Genomic DNA, 20,588 nt, shown 5'->3' on the forward strand with positions numbered 1-20,588 from the left:
GAGCAAAGAAAATCATGAATGGGACTGGAGATGGAGAAACCACCCGTGGAGGTGGGACCTCCTCCAGGCTCTGCTGGGATTTCCCTCTGTGAGCACCCCTGGGGTGCTGTCGCGGTGCCACAGGGGTTAATCCATCCCTTGGAGATGTCAGGTGGTGGCTGGGATGCTGCCAGCATGCGGAAAGAAAGGAAAACCCCAAACACGTCTTTACTTGCAAGCCCAGCCCGGGACACCTGGGAGCAGGGCTGGGCGATTAACCCGGAGCGCTCGGTGCCGTTCCCGCAGCAGCTTCCCAATTTTCCAGGCTGGGATGTGGCAGCCGCTGGAGCCAGCTCCTCTCTGCCCCGAGAGGGAGCTGGGAGCTCCCCAACACCTGCCCTGATGTGATGAGGAGCACTTAACGTGGCTGCTCCATCTCCAGCGAGCAGGATTAAGCGTGGGGAAAAGAAAGCAGAAGAATCCCCCCAGGGTTTTGTGACTGATCAGATTGATTTTTGGCGTTTTTCTTCTAAAACCAGTCGGCGACTGGATGGTGCTAGCACCTTCCAGACAAAAGAAAGAGGATAATTTACCAACGAGGAACCCAGCAGCGATTTTTCTCCCTCACAAAAGCACAGAAACACGTCACGTGCTGCCTGCAGCTGAAGCTCAGTTGGGTGCAGGGAGCAACCCAGCCTCGTGCCCCGGGTATTCCCCACTTCAAGCCACTGTCTGGGGGTGCACAGTGCAGGTGCACCCTGGCAAAGGGTGTCTGGTCATGGGCAAAGGCAATCACATCGCCCCCGGGCACGGCACGCAGCCTGGGCTTCTCCTCACCGAGCACAACGGCGAGCCCTGCACTATTGCTGTTTACAGATGATGTTACTTCAACTCTGCTCCCCTGGATAATCTTTCAATTTGCAGGCAATAAAATCCAAAGGCACAGAGAACATACCTGTGAAAATTCTCTCGTCGAACATCCTAGAAGGGAAGGGGAAAAAAAAGGATTAGAAATAGGTGCTTCTAATGACTGACTTTTAGGTTTTATTTATGAGCAGCATTAAAGCGAGTCAAAATAGTCAATTTATTTATTCCCTAAAAAAAGCCTTTCAGATTGTTGTGCAACCAAGCAATCTCACACTGTACGCTTTTTAACTGAAGCACCTTCAAATCTGTGTATAAGTCATTCTCTTCATTCAATTAACTTATTAAATGAGGCTGCTACAGGCTGGCTTTACCAGAAGATGACGGGACCAAAGCAGAAGCTTCCAATCCTCCTACTCCAGCAGAAAAAAAGTGACCAGGCCCCAGCACCCTGCCCGTATGTGATACATCCTCGTGGTTGTGTACATGGGACGTCCACAAAGGAGCACCTCAGAATAACGAATCACCTGAATGCTCAGAGAGGCACCAGCAATGTCCGAACGGGCTTACAACAGGGTGACTGGGTGATGGTGCTACAGACACCCCGTGGCATGCTCACAGAAAGGGAAAGGGATGGAAATTGGAAGAGGCAGTGGGGGAGGGAAACTCTGTCCAATAGCTGTTTAACTCTTTTCCATAACAAAGATTAAAATGAGTTTTGGGTGTAAAAGCAATCCCTCTGAGCATAGAGGGAACAGAGCTTAAATTCCCGGTCCCCTCGAGGCGCATGCAGCCTGTCGGGGGGATGGCTGTGTCCCCACGGAGCGCTCCCAAGGCACCCAACCAGCCAAATGTGCTGTGAGCGAGCCAAAATGCGAGCCAAATGTGCTGTAATTACCCTGTTAGCGTGGAGCACATCAGTGTCGAGCTGATGCCAGGGGACTGCACGGAGAGCAGCCCGCTCCTGACAGGCAGCAGCTCCCATGGAGGGAGGACGTGACCCGCCTCGCCACCCACCTCTTGATGACGAAGTGGATGTTGTGCCTCTCCTCCAGGATCCGCTTCAGTTTGGGGACGCCGTAGGTGCAAGGCCTTTTGAAGGGGATTTTGTCAGGGATGCCGATGATTTCCACCGCCTCGGGGTCGCACGCGATCTTCCGATATGGGACAGGGACCATGTGGTCTAACCCCAAGGCTTCGGCTGAAAGGTGAACGCATGGCTCTCACTGCAGTGCACGCTTTTTCTTTTGCGAATGATGAAATGAAGGTGAAAGGGCTTGAACTCAAGCTGGTGTGAAAAGCAGAGCGTGTGCCTCCTGTTCTCTTATCTCTTGCTTGGCCCGCAGCAGGTCTCTGAGCAGTACAGCTCGCGAGTCACACAGCTCATATATAGGTTATCAGTCACACAGCTCACATAAAACCCCAGCTATACGGCCTGATGAGGATGTCACAGGCAACAAGCCCCAGCCTGTCAGCCCATTTGCGAGCCATTTCCCAAGCCCAAACCTCCAGGGACCTAACCTGAAAGTGCTGCCCGTGGCAAGGGCAGTGCCAAAGATGTTCGTAAGCTCTGCGAGCGGACAAAAAGCAGCAACAGCAATGATCTGCCTTTTTTTTTTTCCTGCCATGTTAATTTAAAACGGCTGCGTGCGACCACTCCCCCTCACCCGCAGTGCCAGCGGGCGCTGACCTGGCCGTGCCACGCTCCAGGCCAGGCTGTTTTACGTCCAAGTTATAAATTCCTCGACGGAGGGACTCCAAATGGAAATATTGACATAACCTTCAACAGACACCCAGACTGGGAGCTGCTGGGCTAAATGTGTTAAGAAGAGAAGGGAGCTCTAGCATATGGCTCCTGCTGCTGTGTTAGGGAACAAAAATGATTGCTATATAATGATATGCAAACCACAAGAGCTGCAGATGCATAATGGGATATTAACTCCTACTCACCATATCTGCTGTTAAACAGAATTTGCACGCACTCCCTAAGGGTGTTGATATCTTCAGTTTCTTTTATAAAACTGTCCCACTTATCTATCAAAACAAAATATAAGAAATAAGGAACTTCCATATGGTTCATACACAGCAGATGCACTTTTCTCGCGCGAAGTGTTGAGAACCAGGAACAAGACTTTGTTGCTTTAAAAATAATTATTTCCCCCTTCCTGAGCAGCTTCTGCCAGGCTGGCAGATAAGGTCTGGGCTTCCCCATCCCCAGCCTCAAGCAAGCTCCTCTGCAGCTGTGCATGTGCAAAACAGATTCCTGAGAAATGACCCCATAAAACATCTCAACCCTGAAATGAAAGACCCTCCGGGATAGAGCAAGCTCTACCTGAAACAAACCTTTGAAAGGCACAGCGATTTCACAAAGGAGCTTTTTCATGCCTTCTCTTTCCCAACTTTCCCACCCTTTTTTTTTTTTTTTTTTTAAGCACAGAGGCAAGGGTTTTGGCGTAAACACGTCAGCATTTCTAGGCTGCACGTCCTTGGGGTGGGGTTGAGGTGGGGAAGTGGCAGTCTCCTCCTCACACTGATCCTGCCTTGGGCACTGCAGCAGAGTCAGGCCGGGGTGAGCAGGTTCCAGTTGTTTTGAAACCATGCAAAGCTTTCGGCGCCTGTTTGCCCTCGGCAGCTTGGGCAAAGAGCCTCACCCGAGCCGTGCCCCGGCTCCCCATGCACAACGCAGGGCTAGGACTTCCCTGCCATCTGTGGTGGCACTGCAGGGTCCCCGCAGACCATGGGGACAGATGGAGACTATTTATGGCCGGGTGGGGGAACCTTTCCCAAAGAGGTGCCCAATGGCTGCTTCCGAGGTGGGACACAGACCTGTCTTGTCGTGGACGATGGAGAAGAGGATGCGCTTGGACGAGTGCACATTCTGGATGAGAGGGCCCCCAGAGACGGCCGATTTCTGTCCTGGACATGAGGGAAGATGAGAAAGGGCTGATAAGAGCCCGAACGATGCTTTGGGCTCCTCAACAAGCTCCTAGGTGTCCCCACCAGTGACAGTGACCCGGGGCTGGGCAGCTGTGCCATGTCCCTCACCCCACCAGCTCTCCTTCACCCGCCCTCCCCTTCACCACCCCGTGGGGTCCTGGCCACACTGTGTCCCCCCCAAACCCAGAGAGGGAACCCAGAGAAGGGCTGGGACAGTGCCACGGGGGCTTCCTCATCTCTGCAAGGGCTGTGTGAGCACCAGGGCCAATTTTATTACCAATTTGTGCTGCCACAGCCTGGGGTCCAACCTCCAGTCACACCCTGCCGGCCCCACACACCCCACAGGTTTCAGCAGGCCGCTTTTCAGCCCAACCCAGCCCCCCCCCCAAAAAAACAACATCTTTCCCCTTTCAGCTCTGTGGGGCTTCGCACCAGGCCCTCGTCTGCGAGCAAACTCGAGGCTATTACCACAGCAGTCGCTGTACTCCTGTGAGGAAGGCACCTTCAGCTCTCCTGAGGGCCTGGGCAGCAGCGCCTCGCTGGCCGCGGTCGCCCCGTGCAGACCGGAGGACACCTCTTGCTTTAGGTCCACGGCAATCTGCGTAGGCAGCGAGACACCGTATAAGAAATTGGTCACGGCTACGGCGGAGGGAGCGTCCTGCCCGGAGGCTTTGGCCATGTGGCCGTTGGCACCAGCGTCCCGGCTGCCCTTGGGAGCGAGGGAGGTACAAGTCAAGTCTACGCTAGGGTTCGGCTCTCTGCTGGGCTCGTCCGCCGGCCTGAAGGGAAAAAAAAAGGAGAAGAAGAGGAAAAAACAGGTTCCTTCGGGTCCATGGTGACCTGGGAGCTGAGCACCGCGGCCTACGTGTGCCAGGAGCTGCTGTCCCGCCGCTCCTGCCACCAACACCCAGCGTCTGGAAAGGGGCAAACTGCTCAAAGCAAGGGTGCTCAGAGAAAGATGGGGTGTGCAGAGCTCCAAACTGTGGGAACAGAGGCTTCGGAAGTTGCCCACATCATCTGCTAATGTTAAGGGCAGACAAGAGTATAATAAATAAGCTGGTTGAGCAGAGATGTGGAAGGGGACAAGAGAGCCTTCAGATGGGCCATGCCCAGGAGGGGACACCCTGAGGTGTACACTGAGGGCTGCCTGGCTCCTTTTTACTCATTGTTTCAAAAATTAAGGCAGCCACCTCGCCTTCTACAGCGTCCTCAGGCACCTGCATCATTTCCTTCTTCTTTAAGTAGAGCAGGGCAGTCTTATGGTAGTTCAAAATGTTTACAGCTCCGGCAAAGCTGTCTAGCTCCATAGCCTGGTGCATTTAAGGAGTAAAACAATTTGTGGGACTGTCACCAACCCACTGTATTGCCCTTCTCAGCACCAAGGACTCACGGCACGCTCCCCTGGGACCTCAGGCAGCCCAAGGATGCATTTCGTAGCAAGGAAGCACACATGCCTCACACGAGACAGGCAGCCACGGTTACACAAACAGCTCAAATTCTGCGTGTCCTACTTTTAGCTATCTCAGCCTGATTTTCCAGAAGTGCTGAGCCTTCAAAGGAGGTATTTGCAAGTGCTCAGCATTTCTCTGAATTGATCCAAGGTGCTTCAACTCAGGCGAGTTCAGAGGAAACGCATCCCAAACCGACAGGCCCCTTGTGACAATGCGGCCACAACAGCCAGGGGACTTGGCCCCGCCACTGTCCCCAGCCTCCCTCATCAGCTGGTGTAAAAATACTTAGGGAGGAGCCTGAAACATTTACATTGGAAACCTCTTTGGAGACAAGGAAGCACCTAGTGTACCGCAGCTAAAATTCTGGCAGGGTCCTCCCACAGCGAGGGCACGGCTGTGCTCAGCAGCAGCCCCAGCACACACCGGTCTTACAGGGCCCAAAACACCAAGGATTCGTCCCCCTCCAGCCCCGCCGGGATCCCTGAAATTACCTTTTTAGCCTGAAGCGGATGCTGTGGCTGTGCTCTAAAATGGCCATCAGGGACTTCACGTCGTACTCCATGGGTTTCTTGAAGCTGATCCCCTCGGGCAAGCCGGCCACTGCCAGCAGTCCCGGCTCTTTCAGGAACCGCTCGTAGGGCAAGGGGACCACGCTGCTCTTCCCCACCGCTTCACCTGGGGAAAGGGCAGAGTTACACAGGGCAGGGACCCCCAAACCCTCCGGACTGCAGCCAGGGAGGGTTCAAGGAGCAAACACGAGAGCAAAACCATGACCACGGGCACTGCTGTGAGATCCCAACGGAGACACCATTAGGCGTAGGTAGGTGAAGGAAGCCATCTCCTACCTCTGTGCTTAGCGTTTAAGGATCTTTAGAATTTTCAAAGCATTAATTATTAAAAATCTCACAAAAGCCAACAAGCAGATGTCTCCTCTCTGGGGCTGCACAGTGAAATCCCTCACTGGGGTCACTTGGCTCACCCACGGCATCCCCGTGGACCCGTGGCAGCGAGGGATCTGGTCACCAGCAGGAGGAGAGGGAGCCGAGTGCTGACAAAGGAGGAGGATGGGCTCGTGTGGGTTTCTATCTCACGTTTACTGAAATATTCTGCAAATCTTATTTTCAGCCTTTTTTCTTACTTTACCTCTTGGAAAAAAAGAAAGCACTCTGAGCCCTGCTGCTGTCAGGCAGCCTCGTCGCACATGGAAAGATAAGAAGAAAACCCCCAGCAGTTTCCCTCCAGTCCTCAGGTGGAAGGCAGAGCGAACATCAGTACTTTCAACTACATGATCCCCTTCAGCAGCCCCAAAATCCCACAGATGCATGGGGCTGGCTCAGTGACACAACCGGTACCTCTGATAGCTAAACCTCCCCGAAAAGCTGGGAGCAAACAGGAGCAAACCCTTCCCCAGCAGTGAAGGCTGACCAGAGAGCATTGCTGCTCTGCAGAGATTTTCTAAAATTACCACAGAGGCCGTGTCCCCACAGCTGGGATGCTTGAGGCAGCCTGAATCCCAGACAGGACACAAAACCAGGCCTCGCTGAAGTGTTTCAGGGGGAAATCGCCAAGCCCCTTGAGCTGCTCTCTCCTGAGCAATTACTCTGGAAACCAACCCAACTAACTGCAACCAATAAACCTGGCGCTCCAAGCACGAAGCAGAAGGAACAGCCGTGCATGAATGTGACCTGTCTGGCAAACCAGCGGCCAGATGCACAACATCTGTCTGCGTGGCAAGGCAAGGTTTCGCTCCTCCATCTCCAGCCCCATGGGGTCTCCATCCAGGCCACAGCACCGAGCTGAGGAGCAGAGGAGATTGTGGGACATTTGAAGAGTGTTGGGATTTTATACTGGTGATTTTCTTTCAAATGGTTTCTTTTTTTTCTCTCTTTGAAAAATAAATAAATAAATAAACAAACACAAAAGATCTCACAGAAACCCTGGAAATCTTGTGGCACTGTCAGCAAGTCCTTATTAAAAGTGATTTCTTCAACATGTTCTTTGAAGCAAAGCATGATAACTAATGATGTGTGACTTGCACAAGCCATCAAGGTTCCTTATAGCCGAGATGGATAATGTTTTAATTAAGCCAATAACAGAAGTTTTGAACCAAACCTTTGAACCACAACACTGCAAGAACACTTTCTGCAGGCTCGGGAGGCACCGGCAGCTTCCCTGCCTCGATGCGCCGGCGTTAGCGGCTTTCCACCTCCCACCAGCGCCTCTCTTTGCGGCGGGGGGAGACGCTCCCCGTGCCCAAGCGGCTCCTTATCAACTCGGAGCTCAACAACTCCCCGAACACATTTTTATGGGGAATGTGTTACTGTCAAAGTGACCTTCACCAAGCCTCGCGCTGCCACGCAGAGGCTCACGGTTTAGCTAAAGAGAGACAATAATCATCATTAATGCCTGTTTAATAGAAGCCGGCGGTAATCAGTCATCCTGTTGGTGTGGAGATTACCCAGCTCTGGAGGGAATATGCGAGCTTTTTGACTGAGCGTTTTCTAAGATTTTTGTTTCCAATCCCTGTTGATGGGAGGCAACTGAAAGGATAAAAAAAAAAAAAAAAAAAAGGGTAAGAAAGATAACTGCTAATTTCTACCAGTCCTGTCGGTATTAGGAACAGAATCACCCTGGGACACCTTCTGTCTTCTGCGCTATTTCCCCCTGGTCAGCCAGCAGGGAGATGGCCCTGGGACGAGCACAGCCCCATCACAGCCCCAGTGCAAAACCTGACCCCGGGTGTGCCGGGAGCGATGGCCCCACTGCTCGCCTTGCTGGCAAGCTGCGTTTCTCCCCCAAACCAACAGATGTTCCCCAAGCCACAGCTCCTTCTGCGGAGCGAGCAGCTGCCGAGGGCGAGCATCTGCCCGGCAGATTTCCCGAGACGGAGAGTCAAGGTAGGTGTGGGGATGGGAACAGCTCCTGCGGCTGAATTAGCAGCAAAGCCAGAATTACACCTTCGTGTGGTAACGCCGGGGCCAAACCCCTCTGCTCAGGGTTGTGTCCGACTTGTCGGGGCTCCGCGTTCAACCCCCGCACACGCTCACCACACCTCAACCCTGCACGCTGCATCTCCAGCCTCACCCTAACACACTGGCCATCTAAGTCTGTCCCTCACCATGCCAAAGCACCCTGGTCAAACTTCTCATATAAGTAGGTATTTGGATTATCTAAGGATTATTGCCATCTTCCCCGGAGGCTTTAAAGGCCAGCTTTCTTGCAGCAGCAGGAAAAGGAAGCCTGCGGCTCAGCGTGGGGCTCTATCCACGCTGCAACGCCAGCCCCAGCTCATTCTCTTGGCTCTTCTGCATTTCCCTTTCCTCATGACTTGGGCTGAGCCTCTCAAAGGCAGCGAGAGGATTTGATCACCCCCTTTAATGGGAATACCTCATCCGAGTCCTTTAAGTGGTTTTAGAAAACCTCAGCTTCTGATCCCGACTGTCCCAGCCGGGGGAAGCGATGCTGCCTCCTCTCCCTCTGCAAAGCCCGCGGTGCACGCTGGAGGGGCAAGCTTCAAATAAACAGCAGCAAACTCTGCATGCAGGTAGGAGCAGGCACTGGAACGTGGAGCTGCACAACAACGAGGAGCCCGATCCTCACTGCTAACACACAAAACTCTGCGAGCAAACCCCGTGGATCCCCGATCGGGGACGTCCGGAGCGCGAAGCGGGCACTGCCACAGCTCCAGCATCCACAGCTTGGGCCCAGAGGGAGCTCTGCAACCCACCGGGCTACGTAGCAGCAGCCATATGGTCATCTACATTTTAATTGCTGAAGCTTTATTGCTGGGGATGATGCATGCGCTGGAATGGCACCAGCTCGTCTCACGGAGCTGAGGCTGTGGGGCCGCCTGCGAGAAAAGTCATCTTTTTCCTTTTAAGCAGGCCTGCCATGGAAAGGGGAGAGCGAGGCCCCGCGGAGCCCCGACACACGCTGCTGAGGAGGTGCTGTAAGGCAGCGTTCGGGATGAAGGCGCACGTGAGAACCCCATTTAGCCCTCGGCAGAGCCTTCAGCTGGCCTGACGGGAGGGTGCTCCCCCCAAAAGTGGGGTTTTATTTTTTTGGCACACGTTGTCACCCGTTTGGGGCGCAGCCCCTTTCATTGCCAGCCTGGAGAGGGCCGAGGCAGAGGCTGGACCTGCTCTCAGCACAGCGCAGCCCCTGCCCATCAGCAGGTCCCACCGTGCTGGGGGCCACCGGTCCCAAAGCCGCAGGCAGGGGCGCGCTCGCCGAGGCGGGCTGGAGCTGGCAGCGCAGCGAGCCCCGGGGCCATCCAAATCCCCAAATGGAATCGTGAAGGTTCTTACTATAAAGCACATCAAACACTTCCTCTACCATCTTCCTGAGGAGGTACACGTCTGATCCCTGGTCCGGGGAGACCCTGAGCATGCTTCGCCCGCACTCCTTTGCCTTCTTCTGCGCCTCTGCCTCCTGCTCCCTCCGCTGCTGGACTCCTGCGGGCGGAGAGAAGAAAAGGGGAGATGCTGCAGTGGGAAAAGCTTCAACAGGCAACACCCCCAGCAGCCTCGAAGCACCTGGCAGTGACCACTTGAAATGATGAAAGCAGTCAGCATGGCTTCAGCACACATTCCTGCCCACCCAACGCACAAAGACGGAGTCCCATGGGCTCTGGACCCCCTGCCAGCCCCCGGTGTCAGCAAAGTCCTTTAAGCAGCAGAGGTGACCATGGCATCTGGCAGCCCCAGACACACAGGGAAAGGTGCAGGCACAGGCAGCAGTGTCATCCTGCGCCCCAGCACCCCCATTTTACACACCCAGCCGCGCTGAGGCTGTTGTGATTAATTGGCCGGTGTGTTTCTTTTCTCTGGTTTCAATCTGCTTAGCCTTCAATCTCTCCGAAAAAAGAAAATCCGCCTTTCTCAGAGGCTTTTTTACCCTTCAGCATCACGTACCTCAGTAATACCAGCTATTTCCTGCTAATTTCCCCCATTAAACCTCAAATAAAGCATATCTTCGGCAACGACTTCCTTGCGTCTCTAAATGCACAGAAAATTAAACACTACAAGTGCATTATTGCCATTCTAGCTAAACCGATTCACCAGGGATTTTCAGTGGCAAAGGACTAATTCCTTCATCATCCTCGACAGGCTCTCGCCAGCAATCAGCCCTGGCTGCCGCGTGGGTGCTCGAGGAGAAGCTCGCCCTCCCCTCCTGGCACACGGGGACACAGGAACGGGACGGCCACCTCAGCCCGGACATCGGCACCGAGGGCAGGTGACCGCCCCGTGCCCAGCTCTGGGGGCTGGCCCGTGTCCTCTTTCTCCTGATAGCCAGCACAAATGACTTAATAAATAATAATAATTAAAACAAATCACTGTAAGCATCAATCTGCCACTGGTGGGTGGCTTCAGGGAGTGTCCCCGTGTCACCCCCACGCTGTCCCTCCTCATCCCTGCTCTCATACTGCACCTTGCATCCCTGCTGCAAAGTGTCTCGCCCATCATGGACTTGAGTGGAGACCTCCACCTGCTGCCCTGACCCTTAATTCCCCCCCCCCCTTATTTTATTATTTATTTATTATTTTTTAAGGAGCCAGAGGGATGGGGAGGAGACCCTGGGTAATTTACAAACATGGTGAAATCCACCCAAATTCACACCTTCCAAGAGTCTCCCTCCTGTCGAGGCACAAACACCCCTCCATTAGCATCAATCCTTATAATTGTCAAGTCCCCCTGCAAATCAGGAAAGGCTGAGCCAGAGTTCCAGATAAATGAGGGCGTTCGAGTGAGGTCTGTGTGCCCGGAGGAGCACAGCCCGGCAGATAAGAGGCTTCTTACATCTCCCGGTGATGTCTGGTTTAGATTATTTCAGATCCTTTCTAAGGGGGCAGCTAGACTATAAATCAGAGGCATTTCCAGGGATGCTTTACGATGCATGCCAGTTGTAAGAGCTTTATGTAGTGGAGCTGAGCCTCGGCCATTTATAATTCAAGACAGAGTTATCGCATTTCACCCTGTCTCGAGTATCAGCCGCTTTGTCAGAAGCCCACCGCCAGGATTTCATGGTTTGTACCAGATGTTACAATTCCATTTTCACAAAGGTGTAAATTAAACCAAAGGCGAGGGGAACTCTGACCCGATGCTGAGCGCCTCAGTACCTTTAGGCTCACCCAGGACAGTCGGAGGTCAGTGAGCACAATATTTGTGGCTCTGCTTCCAAAAGTGAGATTTGCAGTCATCAGCTAACAAGAGCTGTGGGGTGACACAGTTTGTCTTTAACTTAAAGGTTTTGCTCCCTTGCACTGACCACTAAGCTCCTCTCCTGCCTTCTGCCCGCGGCGGAGAGCCAGAACCCCCAGCGGACGGTGCAGGAAACTTCCCTGAAATGCCTCTGTTGAAAAAACCCGCCCGCAAAATGAAACGCATCAAGATGGAGAATAATTGCAGGCGGCTTTGCTGGCTCCAACCAGGGGGAGAAATGTCAGCCTGCCATCCGCAGCAGGATGGAGGAGCAGGGCCGGGAGAGCCGAGGCGCTCGGGGAAGCTGTGCTGCAAATCCGACCGCTCCGGGCGAGCAGAGCCGCTTCGCCCGGCACATGTGCAACGAATCATCCAAGCAGACAGTGACCCTGGCAGCTTTACAGCACTCATGTTTTCACTAGGATGAACCGTTCTTGAGCAATTTCTCTAACGGATTAAGCACGAATATGGTTTCTATCAACACCAGGCCATGTGTGCACGCAGACACGGGCTGCTCGCCCCCACCAATGTCCCACTGCGCGTGGTGGCCGCGCTTGCTGCTCTGGGTCACCTCTCCCCAGCTTGGGGTTCACCAGCGCCACCAAAACCACCTCCCTTCCCACCACTGGGGGCAAGCTCCAGCTGGCCTGATAGGGATGATGCCAAACCTCAGGTCCTCACCTTTCCCCTCACCTTTTGGTTTGTTTTTGTAGGGCCTACATATAGGACAGCATGCGCAGGTCAGGGCACAGTGGGTGGTGGCACCTGGGACACTCAAGGTGTCCTTCCATTTCTGTTGTCCCCCAAAAGTAAACAGCCTCACAACCAGCACTCTCAGCTCCCTATAACCGCTCCTGTCTTTCCAAAAGCAGAAGAAAACCCTTGGCTCCTGGCTGTTCCCTGGAAGAACCGATTTCTGCGAATTCCCCAAGACGGCCGTGCCCCAGACCTCACTGACCAAAGGATGCGTTGGAAAGGGGTCGGGGCATGCATTGGAAAAAGCTCCCACCCACCCCATTCCCCCCAACCACAGCTTCTTTGTGCAATTTTGGGGTCCTGAGCTAATGGAGCACCAAGCTCCTGCAACCAGCACGTCCTCGAACACACAATTAACGAACCCGAGCACATCGCCCCGCCACGCTCCCCCTTCCCGCCCGGGATACTCACGGCAGAACTTCTGGAAGTCGGCCTGCAGCTCCTTCCTGGCGCTGAGGAAGACCCTGCCCTTCTCGGTGCCCACCACGAAGGTGCTCTCGTCGTGCACGGCGATGCAGGCCACCTCGGCGTTCAGCTTGGAGAGCGCGGAGCACTGCGGAGACGCGGCCGGGTCAGAGCCGGAGCGGTGCCTCGCGTCAGCCACCCGCATCCATCATCAATAATATTCTTGTGTTGGCCCAAATATCATGGTGTTTATGGTACCTCCTACGCTACAAACACTTTGGCAACTTTACGACCCCATAAAGGGACGTGGATTAGATATGAAAAAGCAGCTGGTTTGGTTTGAAAGCATTTCCAACCTTCTACTTTTCCTCCCCTAAAAGTAACCATTCCATAGTATTTCTTTAGAAGAAAACATTCCTGTTAAAAAAGCAAACCCAACAACTTGTATTTTTCCACCAACCCTAATATAATAAGGAGCACGGGAATCTTATTTCGGCTACAGAACACTAATATGGTCAAAGTCTGGATTAGCCGAGTGATTCTTCTTGTACAGTTATGCAAAACATTAGAGATGGAAAAGAACTTCCTCCATTAATCCATTTTACGTAATGTGCGTTTCCTGCTATACATAACACACGTGTAATGTGCATTTTTCTTATTATTTTTCATTCTGATTGCTACGCAGCGCCCGCAGCCTGAGTCCCATCCCCAAAGCCACAGCATCAACGCCATGAGGACAGCAGCCACGGCGCTGAATTTAGCTGGGGATTTTCCCACTTCCATCCTTAAGCGATGATGAGAAGTGAGCGCAGGCGGCCCAAAGCACAACCCAGTGAGCTGGAGGATGCTGCGAGTCGCGGGCAGGCAGGGATGGAGCAGGAAAGCAGCTGCCTGTGGGCCAAACCCCACCATGGCCACCACCTTCTCGCAGTCCCCCTGCATGTTTTTGCAGTGATTTTGATTGACTTGGGCTTAAAGCAGACTCAATCTGCCATTTAACCTCCTGCTCAGCCTCTTTGGGAAGGGAGTATTTAATCACATCACCAAAATATTTATTTTTTAGAAGCCTCCTTTCAAGAACCCAACATAACTTGAAGTATTTTGCTCAGGGAAGCTCAACCTGCAAAAAGGAACCAGGAAACCTGCAGCGGGAGGCGAGGCTCGGAGGCTGTGCAATGTGCACTCATCAGGCACCCGACGATGACACCACGATTTGCTGTACAGGATGGCACGCGTGTAGCAAAGCCACGTGGGGTGCGTCACCTCCGGGGAACCTGCTCTTTAATGTGGTGATGGTGGTCAAAAAGAAGGAAATCGCTGTTTGGGGGAAAAACGCCTGCCTGCACAGAGCTGAAGATGCACTCGAGGCGAATACCTTGGCTGCTGGGCTTTAAAGGGGAGGGCTACTTAGCACGCTGCTTTTTATTAGGTATTTGTTGCCACACACGCACTTTCCCTTCCTGATCACACTCACAGTTAAAAATAAGATTAGCTCTGGTCCACGAGAATTAATCCCACCAGTTATCTTGTTTATGTAAGCACGCCTGACTTATGCAAGGCTTCCACCGGGAATTCTACGTCAAAAGATATGAAAGTTATTTTCTTTGTTCTCCCAGATAAAAGCCATTGTTCTCCTGTTGTGTAAAAGCTCACGGTAACATCGGTAAAACAGCAAGAAAAAAAAAACACAATCCAGCCCCTACATTCGGCTGACACCGGCATAAATATTAATGGGGAAACACGGCGCAGCTGGGATGAGCTGGGGCTGAGCCCCGTCCGCAGGGCATCGGGACGGGGCGCGCTGCGTTTTGCAGCTCCACGGGCTTTACCACAGCAGAGGGGAACGTGACGGGCTGGGTGATGGAGGTTTTTTCCTCCTCATCCTCTCCTGAGAGCCCCGGGGCCGTCAGCCCTGCTCTGCAGCGATGCCCTTGGTGGGTGGAAGTAGCAAATATGGGAGGGAGGGGACGGGGACGGGGACGCCGCGCGCTGGTGCCCACGGCCTCTTACCATGGAGTCTAAGGCAGACACTAAGCTGGTGATGATTTCGTCTTTCTGGGGGAAAACCATGTTCCACTGCTCAGGCCTGGAGCTGCTGAGGGTCACGTCTAGAGGCTTCCCTGCCAGTGCCATATTCACCTGGAAACAAGAAAAAAAAGGTGTTGTGTTACTGACAGGAGCTCTGATGGCGCGTGCCCCTCATGGCAAAAAAAAATGATGAAAGTTGCCAAAAAAAAAAGAAAGAGAAATGGGTTTTGAGCAAGCACTCAGCTTGCTGTCAGTGCTGCTGCTCCTCCTGGGTCCCCCTGCCCCATGGACACGCGCCGGGATGCGGCACCACCACGATGCCAGGGGAAACCGAGGCACAGCACGGGGCTGGGGCAGCCCACGCCCCCGGCCCCATCTCTCCGGTGTGGAGCCGCCCTGCACGCGGGTGGGTAGAAGCAAGAGGAGAAGCAGAAAATCAAAGGCATGCGGAAGACACCCACGTGCGAATCAGCTCATCCCTGCCAGGAGCAGAAAAAGCAGCTACCCGCGCTCGCTGCCAAGCCGTAACCAAACCCCGGCGCCAGCGCCACGCGTCCCAGCAGCACCGGGCCCGGCGGATCCAGCGGGGTCACCTCCAGCCCTGGGCCACCACCACGAGGGACACCCTGCCCAAAGGGGGTCGTGACTGTGCCAAGGGGGAGGATATGGAGCAGAAGGGGTGACACACGTGTCCCCATGAGGACGCCGCGCCAGCCACCCCGCACTCCCCATCCCCAGGGGCTCTCCCTGCACCCAGGGGAGCAGCTGGCACCCAAAGGTGTCCTCAGGGTGCACCAAAGCCATGGGGCGCTCGGCCATCACCTCGCTCACCACCAACAAGCTCGGTTTGGGGAGAAAGCAAAAGTCTCGTTAGTTTTTTTTTTTTTTGTCTTTTTTTCCTTTTTGTTTTGGTCTCAAAGGGGTTTGAGGCAATGGGGTGTCACCCAAACAGCCGCTCAGGAGAGGGTTTGGGGTCCTGGGGGTCAAAGCCAGTGGGAGCAGGGACCCTGCAGCCAAAAAGGAGCTTAGCCCCAGGAGCTCCATCCCTTGCTGTAAAATGGGGAAAAAAAAGGGGAAAAATGGACTGGCTCAAGCCAAGCCACAATATCCAGCTACTCAGAATGAGGTGGAGAAGATAAGCATGGGGAAATGTCCCATCCCGCTGCACCAACACCTGGTGACCCCACACAGCTCTGTGTGGGGCCCAGCCACATGTGCAGTGACAGTGCCAGGTCCCTGCACAGGGGTGCACCCACGGGACACGACCGAGGGCGATGCCGATGCTTTGGGGGAAACTGAGGCAGGGGCTCACCCCGCACCAAGCTCTCTGCTCCCATACTGGGTACAGCATCGCGCCCGCAGCACCCAAAAACATGGGGAGGGGGAGATGCAGAGCGCCACACAGCCCGGCTTGAAACCTGCAAAGAAAGGATGGCGAAAGGAGAGGAGAACGCCGGCGAGCCATTCAAAGCAGACCGTGAATCATGTGCTCGAAGCTGCGAGCAGATAAAAGGGGCCGGGGAATTTCTAATGAGGCGAGATTAGAAGGAGCCGGGCAGGGCGAGCCGAGGAATATGAATGAAGCTGCCTGTGCGTAACTCGATTTGCTGCGCAGACAAAAACCGCAGCCGCCCGGCAGCCCCGCGCGCGGTGCCGGTGCCTCCTGGGCCGAGATTAAACCCTGCTTAAAAGCAGGGCTGAAAGTCAAAGCGAGAACCGAAGCGGCTCACCGCCCCGCTCTGATTCACGCCTGCATCCGACCTGCAGGAGTCAGCTGCATGCAAATCCGGGCCGGATAAAGCAGGGGGAAAAGAGTGGGGTTTGGCCCCCTTGTCTCCATCGGGGCATCTCTGCCGGTGCCCGGGAGGGATGGGCGCACTCAGCAGGGCACCAAACAAGCTGATGAGGGCAGGGACAACTCCTCGTTAGGGAAATGTTAATGACCAAACTGCAGAAATTGCGTCCCAGACCTGCCCTGGGTTGGCTGCTCGCACAGGGACAGTGGCAGGGGACAGTGGGGCTGCGCTGGGGCCACGCGGGCACTTCTGGCTGGCAGAGCAATGAGTGCCAGGGCTTCTGCTGCACCACGCCAGCACTGACCCAGAAAAATCCTCTTAAAAGCAGCTGACATTTCTTAACAGCGCTGCCTGCCCGAGCAAAGCTGACGGCGGAGTTTTGTCCCCGGGGACGATGTTGGGGAGGGAACCCAAAAGGCTCACCAAAAGCGCCCTGTCCTGCGGGCTGGGGGACGAGGGGCCCGGCCACCTGCAGGCTTCGGGCAGCCCTCGAGCAGCTGGGTGCCACAGAGCCACCAGGAGCTGGGACACCCGTGCGGGCGGGGATGCCACCCACGTCCCAGCCAGGACAGCGGGCTCGGACCGTGCATCTCCTGGAGGCCCCGCCGGGAAGGGACATGGCCCAGGGATGCAGCACCGCTCGCTGCTGGGCCCCCCTGGGAGCGCTGGTGGACAGCAGCCTTATTTTGATCACGCTGCCTGCACGCATTTCCGAGCACCCTAATTATTATAATGATAAATTGCTGCTATTAGAGAGAGGTCGGTGCTGCTGGTGGTGCTGAGGAGCCGGCCCCAGAGGATGGGGCTGGTGGCGGCCCCGCGGCGAGCGCGAGCTGCAGCTCCCTCGTCCCTCTGCCTCCCCCCCAGGGGCAGCACAAACGTGGCCCAAGTGATGCGTCTGGGTCTTCATCTCGGGGGGGGGAGAATATTGCTGTAATTCGTTTAATCAGTTATGGTCACGAACAGCAGCGACAGCGGATTTAGAAGGGGAGAAGGGGAATAAACGGGAGGGGAAAAAAAAAAAAAAAAGACTTCATGGCAAGCGATAGGCTTATCCAAATCAAATTAAGATGTACAGCTTGAAGTTGTTTGTCTAATCAGAGGGAAACTAAGCTTTAGGGAAACTGGGGTAAACCATTCTTACACCAGTTAGGGCTGGCTGCGGGTGGGACGGGGGCACGGCGAAATCCCCGAGCGAGGGGTCCGGGCGCCGAGGACGCAAGGACGAGTCCCAGCTGGCCACCTGGAGCTGTTCCCGCAGGTGCCGCTGCGTCCCCGCCACCAGCCAGCCCCGTCCTGCCCCCTCTGCCTGCTCCCGGGGACAGGGACAGACCTGGTCCCCAAAATCCCCACCCCAAGCCTGAGCATCGCCTCCCCGCCCGCCTCGCAGCATCCCTCCCGAAAATAAACATCCGCCCGCCCGGCGCGCTGCGTCACCATTTCCACAGCCTTCCGAGCAAACAAAACAGCAAAATAAGGCAAACAAAGCAGGAACATCACCACCCCCCCCGCCCCCCAAAAACAAATTTCCGAGCACAGAACGGCGCTGTTGTAACTTTCAAATTATAAACAGGTTCAGCTAGGACCAAGCGAAGGGAACGGATGCGTGGCGGCATCACAAGCCAAGTCCCGCAGCCAGAAGGGAAAAAAAAAAAGGCAATAACCTCTTTTTTGGGGCATTATCCCCGGCTAAGCCCTGTGCCAAGCAGGGGACCTGTGATGCTGCGGGACGGGAACAGCCGCGTGGCCAGGACCGAGGACTTTGTGCATCGCCCTCTCGTCCTGTTCCCTACCAGTACCGGCTTTCCACAAATCGGGTGATTTATTTATTTTTTTCCTGCAGGTCCATAAAAACGTAGCCCTGGCCATTTTTACTGCATGAAGCATCCATAAAACGCACCGAATGTAAGCAGTCAAAGCAATGTCTCAGGGAAGGACTTGAGATGGGCTCACGGCGCGTTCACCCCGCTGGGGGAGAGGAGGGACGGCCTGGGGCAGGCGTTGGGGCACTGCCGGGGGAAATTGGGCTGCCCGGAATCAAAAGGACTTCTGAAAATGGTGCCGGGGCTCCTGAGTCACTCGGGAGGTTTCACCTGAAACGCCGGTGGCCGGAGGGTCCATGAGCCACGTCCGTGTGTAACGATGAGCTGGCAGAGATCTGGGGTGTAATTGCCTTCTGCTCTGGGCAGGCGCGTTTAAGGGGATTTTTAGAAATTACACCAGCCCTGGAGGACATTTAAGTAATTAGCCCCAGCCATCATCAAACGCGTTTTAAAATTCAGCATGAGCTGTCCCGATAGGAGCTGCAGGGCCAATTCATGGCACTGGCTGGGCACAGCACCCCGGAGACAGCACCCGCCCTCCCGGCGCAGGGACCGGCCCCGACGTCCCCACGGGCTGCAGGAAGGGGAGGCCGACCGAGGGCACTGACCTACCCCGACACATTTTGGGGACTTTGGGGTCTTTTGGCGGTGATGAGCACCGTGGCACGGCCCTGCTCTGTCAGCACGGCGGGGATGTCTGCTCGGCACGGGCAGCTTGCTCGCACGCCGGCAAGCGACTGCTTCGCACCGTGAAGGGGCTGATGAAAGGCTCCCCCTGCACGGCCTGCCGGCAGAGAAATAACTGCTCCTCACACCCTGGTGATCCCAAAACCCACTAAAATGTAATCCCCCGCGCCTAACTCAGCACAGTCTGCCCCGTCGGCGGTTGGTGAGCAGCACGGTCAGCACTGATGCCAGCTCCAGCAAATTACCACGATACCTCTGGTCACAAAACACCCATCGACATTCTCCAGTGTCCAAACACTCCCCAAAGCCCCCAGATCTCTGATCTCACCCCCGTGCTGCTGCGCAGCCCTCCTGAGGGGGGGTGCTCTGATTTTTGGGGTACCCATGTAGCCCTGCGAACGTGGCCGCTGCGAGAACAAGGCCAGGTTTGCATCCCCCAGCCCCATAACCTGCCCCATAACCACCGCCCCATTGCAACGTCTCTCCCCACATCCCCAGGCTTCCTTTTTTGCTACACCTGTTCGCAAAAGTCCCCAAATGAAGGTGATCAGGGGGCAGACAGCCCCCAGGCACAGCCTGGGGTACCCTGACCACGCACGTGGTTTGCGCCCGCATCCCCGCGGTGCCGGCAGCCCCCGCACCTAGGCCAGGAGGGGTCCCCCAAACCAAACCACCAAAACCTGGTGGTTTTCTTTCACCCTCTCCAGCTGGGTAACACCGGGAGGAACAGCTCCAGGCCACGAGACACCTCCTGGCTGGGTTACTTTACCCACAGGAACCAGGGCACCTGCTGGAAAAGCTCCTCACGTCCACGCCGGCACAGAACCGAAAACATCCCCAGGCAGCGCAGCCGGAGCGCCGCTGCCCCAGCTGCTCCACGGCCAATCTCTCACCCGGCTCAGCTCCGTCCCGCTCCGCAAACAAGCGCAGAACAAACCCGAGGCTCCCGCGAGCAGCCAGGAGGTGTTTCCGCAGCAGGAATGGAGCTTTTTCCTACGGGAAGCAAAATCCGAGCGTTTCATTCTGCCGCTACCTTTCTTTTTCTAAATCCCGCTCTCGGCGCACGCAGGACGAACGGGAAAATTATCGTGGGCTTCTGCACAGGGCGAAGGGAGAGGTGGGAGCAAAGCGGCGGCTGGAAGTCGGGGTGCCCCCCCCGATAACACCTCCATGTCACCGCAGCCGAGCAGGATCGCTCCCCCCGGCTCCGCCGCGCGTTTCAAGCATCCCCACGCAGCCAAGTTTCCACGCCGCAACCTCCCGGCGGGCAGGCACAGAAGCTCTAGCTTCGAGCAACTGCCTCTTCATTTATTAAAGAAGGAAAAAAAAAAAAAAAAAAGAGAGACAAAAAGGAAGGGAGGGGGGAAACCCAAAGCATTAATCGGAGCGTCGCCGCCGCGGCAAGGGAGGGATGCTGCGAGTGCTGTGGTGGGGAGTGGGGAGCGGGGAGCAGGCGCTGCTAGCGCGGGGTGCCCAGGTGGCAGGGCCACGAGGGATGGGTGCTGCGGTGGTGCCAGGGCTCAGGTTGCATTTCCCAGAAGTGGGTGGCCCACAGCAGCTAAAATTAGGAGGGGGCACCGGGAGCTCGCTCTGGTGCTGCACCGCCACAGCTGCCGCCCACGAATAGTTCCTGCGGGGCGGCCCGAAACAGGAGCGAGCCTC

The 20,588-nt window shown here is 55.4% G+C and overlaps 1 protein-coding gene across 7 annotated transcripts in view; it reads right to left on the minus strand.

The window, feature by feature from the left end:
- The window catches only part of GTF2IRD1 (GTF2I repeat domain containing 1), a 57,083-nt gene that overhangs the window by 24,677 nt on the left and 11,818 nt on the right, over nt 1–20,588 (minus strand). For 6 of the 7 annotated variants that reach the window (XM_084492907.1, XM_084492902.1, XM_084492903.1 and 3 more), the window contains exons 2-10: nt 14,603–14,731; nt 12,599–12,740; nt 9,539–9,685; nt 5,723–5,906; nt 4,249–4,559; nt 3,670–3,759; nt 2,794–2,877; nt 1,861–2,044; nt 935–960 (exon numbers count right to left, since the gene is read on the minus strand). In XM_084492907.1, the coding sequence (XP_084349033.1) occupies nt 935–960; nt 1,861–2,044; nt 2,794–2,877; nt 3,670–3,759; nt 4,249–4,559; nt 5,723–5,906; nt 9,539–9,685; nt 12,599–12,740; nt 14,603–14,725 (1,291 nt within the window). In that variant the 5' untranslated portion in view covers nt 14,726–14,731. Of the gene's footprint in view, nt 1–934; nt 961–1,860; nt 2,045–2,793; nt 2,878–3,669; nt 3,760–4,248; nt 4,560–5,722; nt 5,907–9,538; nt 9,686–12,598; nt 12,741–14,602; nt 14,732–19,959; nt 20,153–20,588 lie in introns of those variants that run through there. The other variant, XM_084492906.1, reaches the window with a different exon arrangement.

The sequence above is a fragment of the Aythya ferina genome (genome assembly GCF_964211825.1).
Source record: "Aythya ferina genome assembly, chromosome: 19".
In the NCBI taxonomy this organism is placed as follows: Eukaryota; Metazoa; Chordata; class Aves; order Anseriformes; family Anatidae; genus Aythya; species Aythya ferina.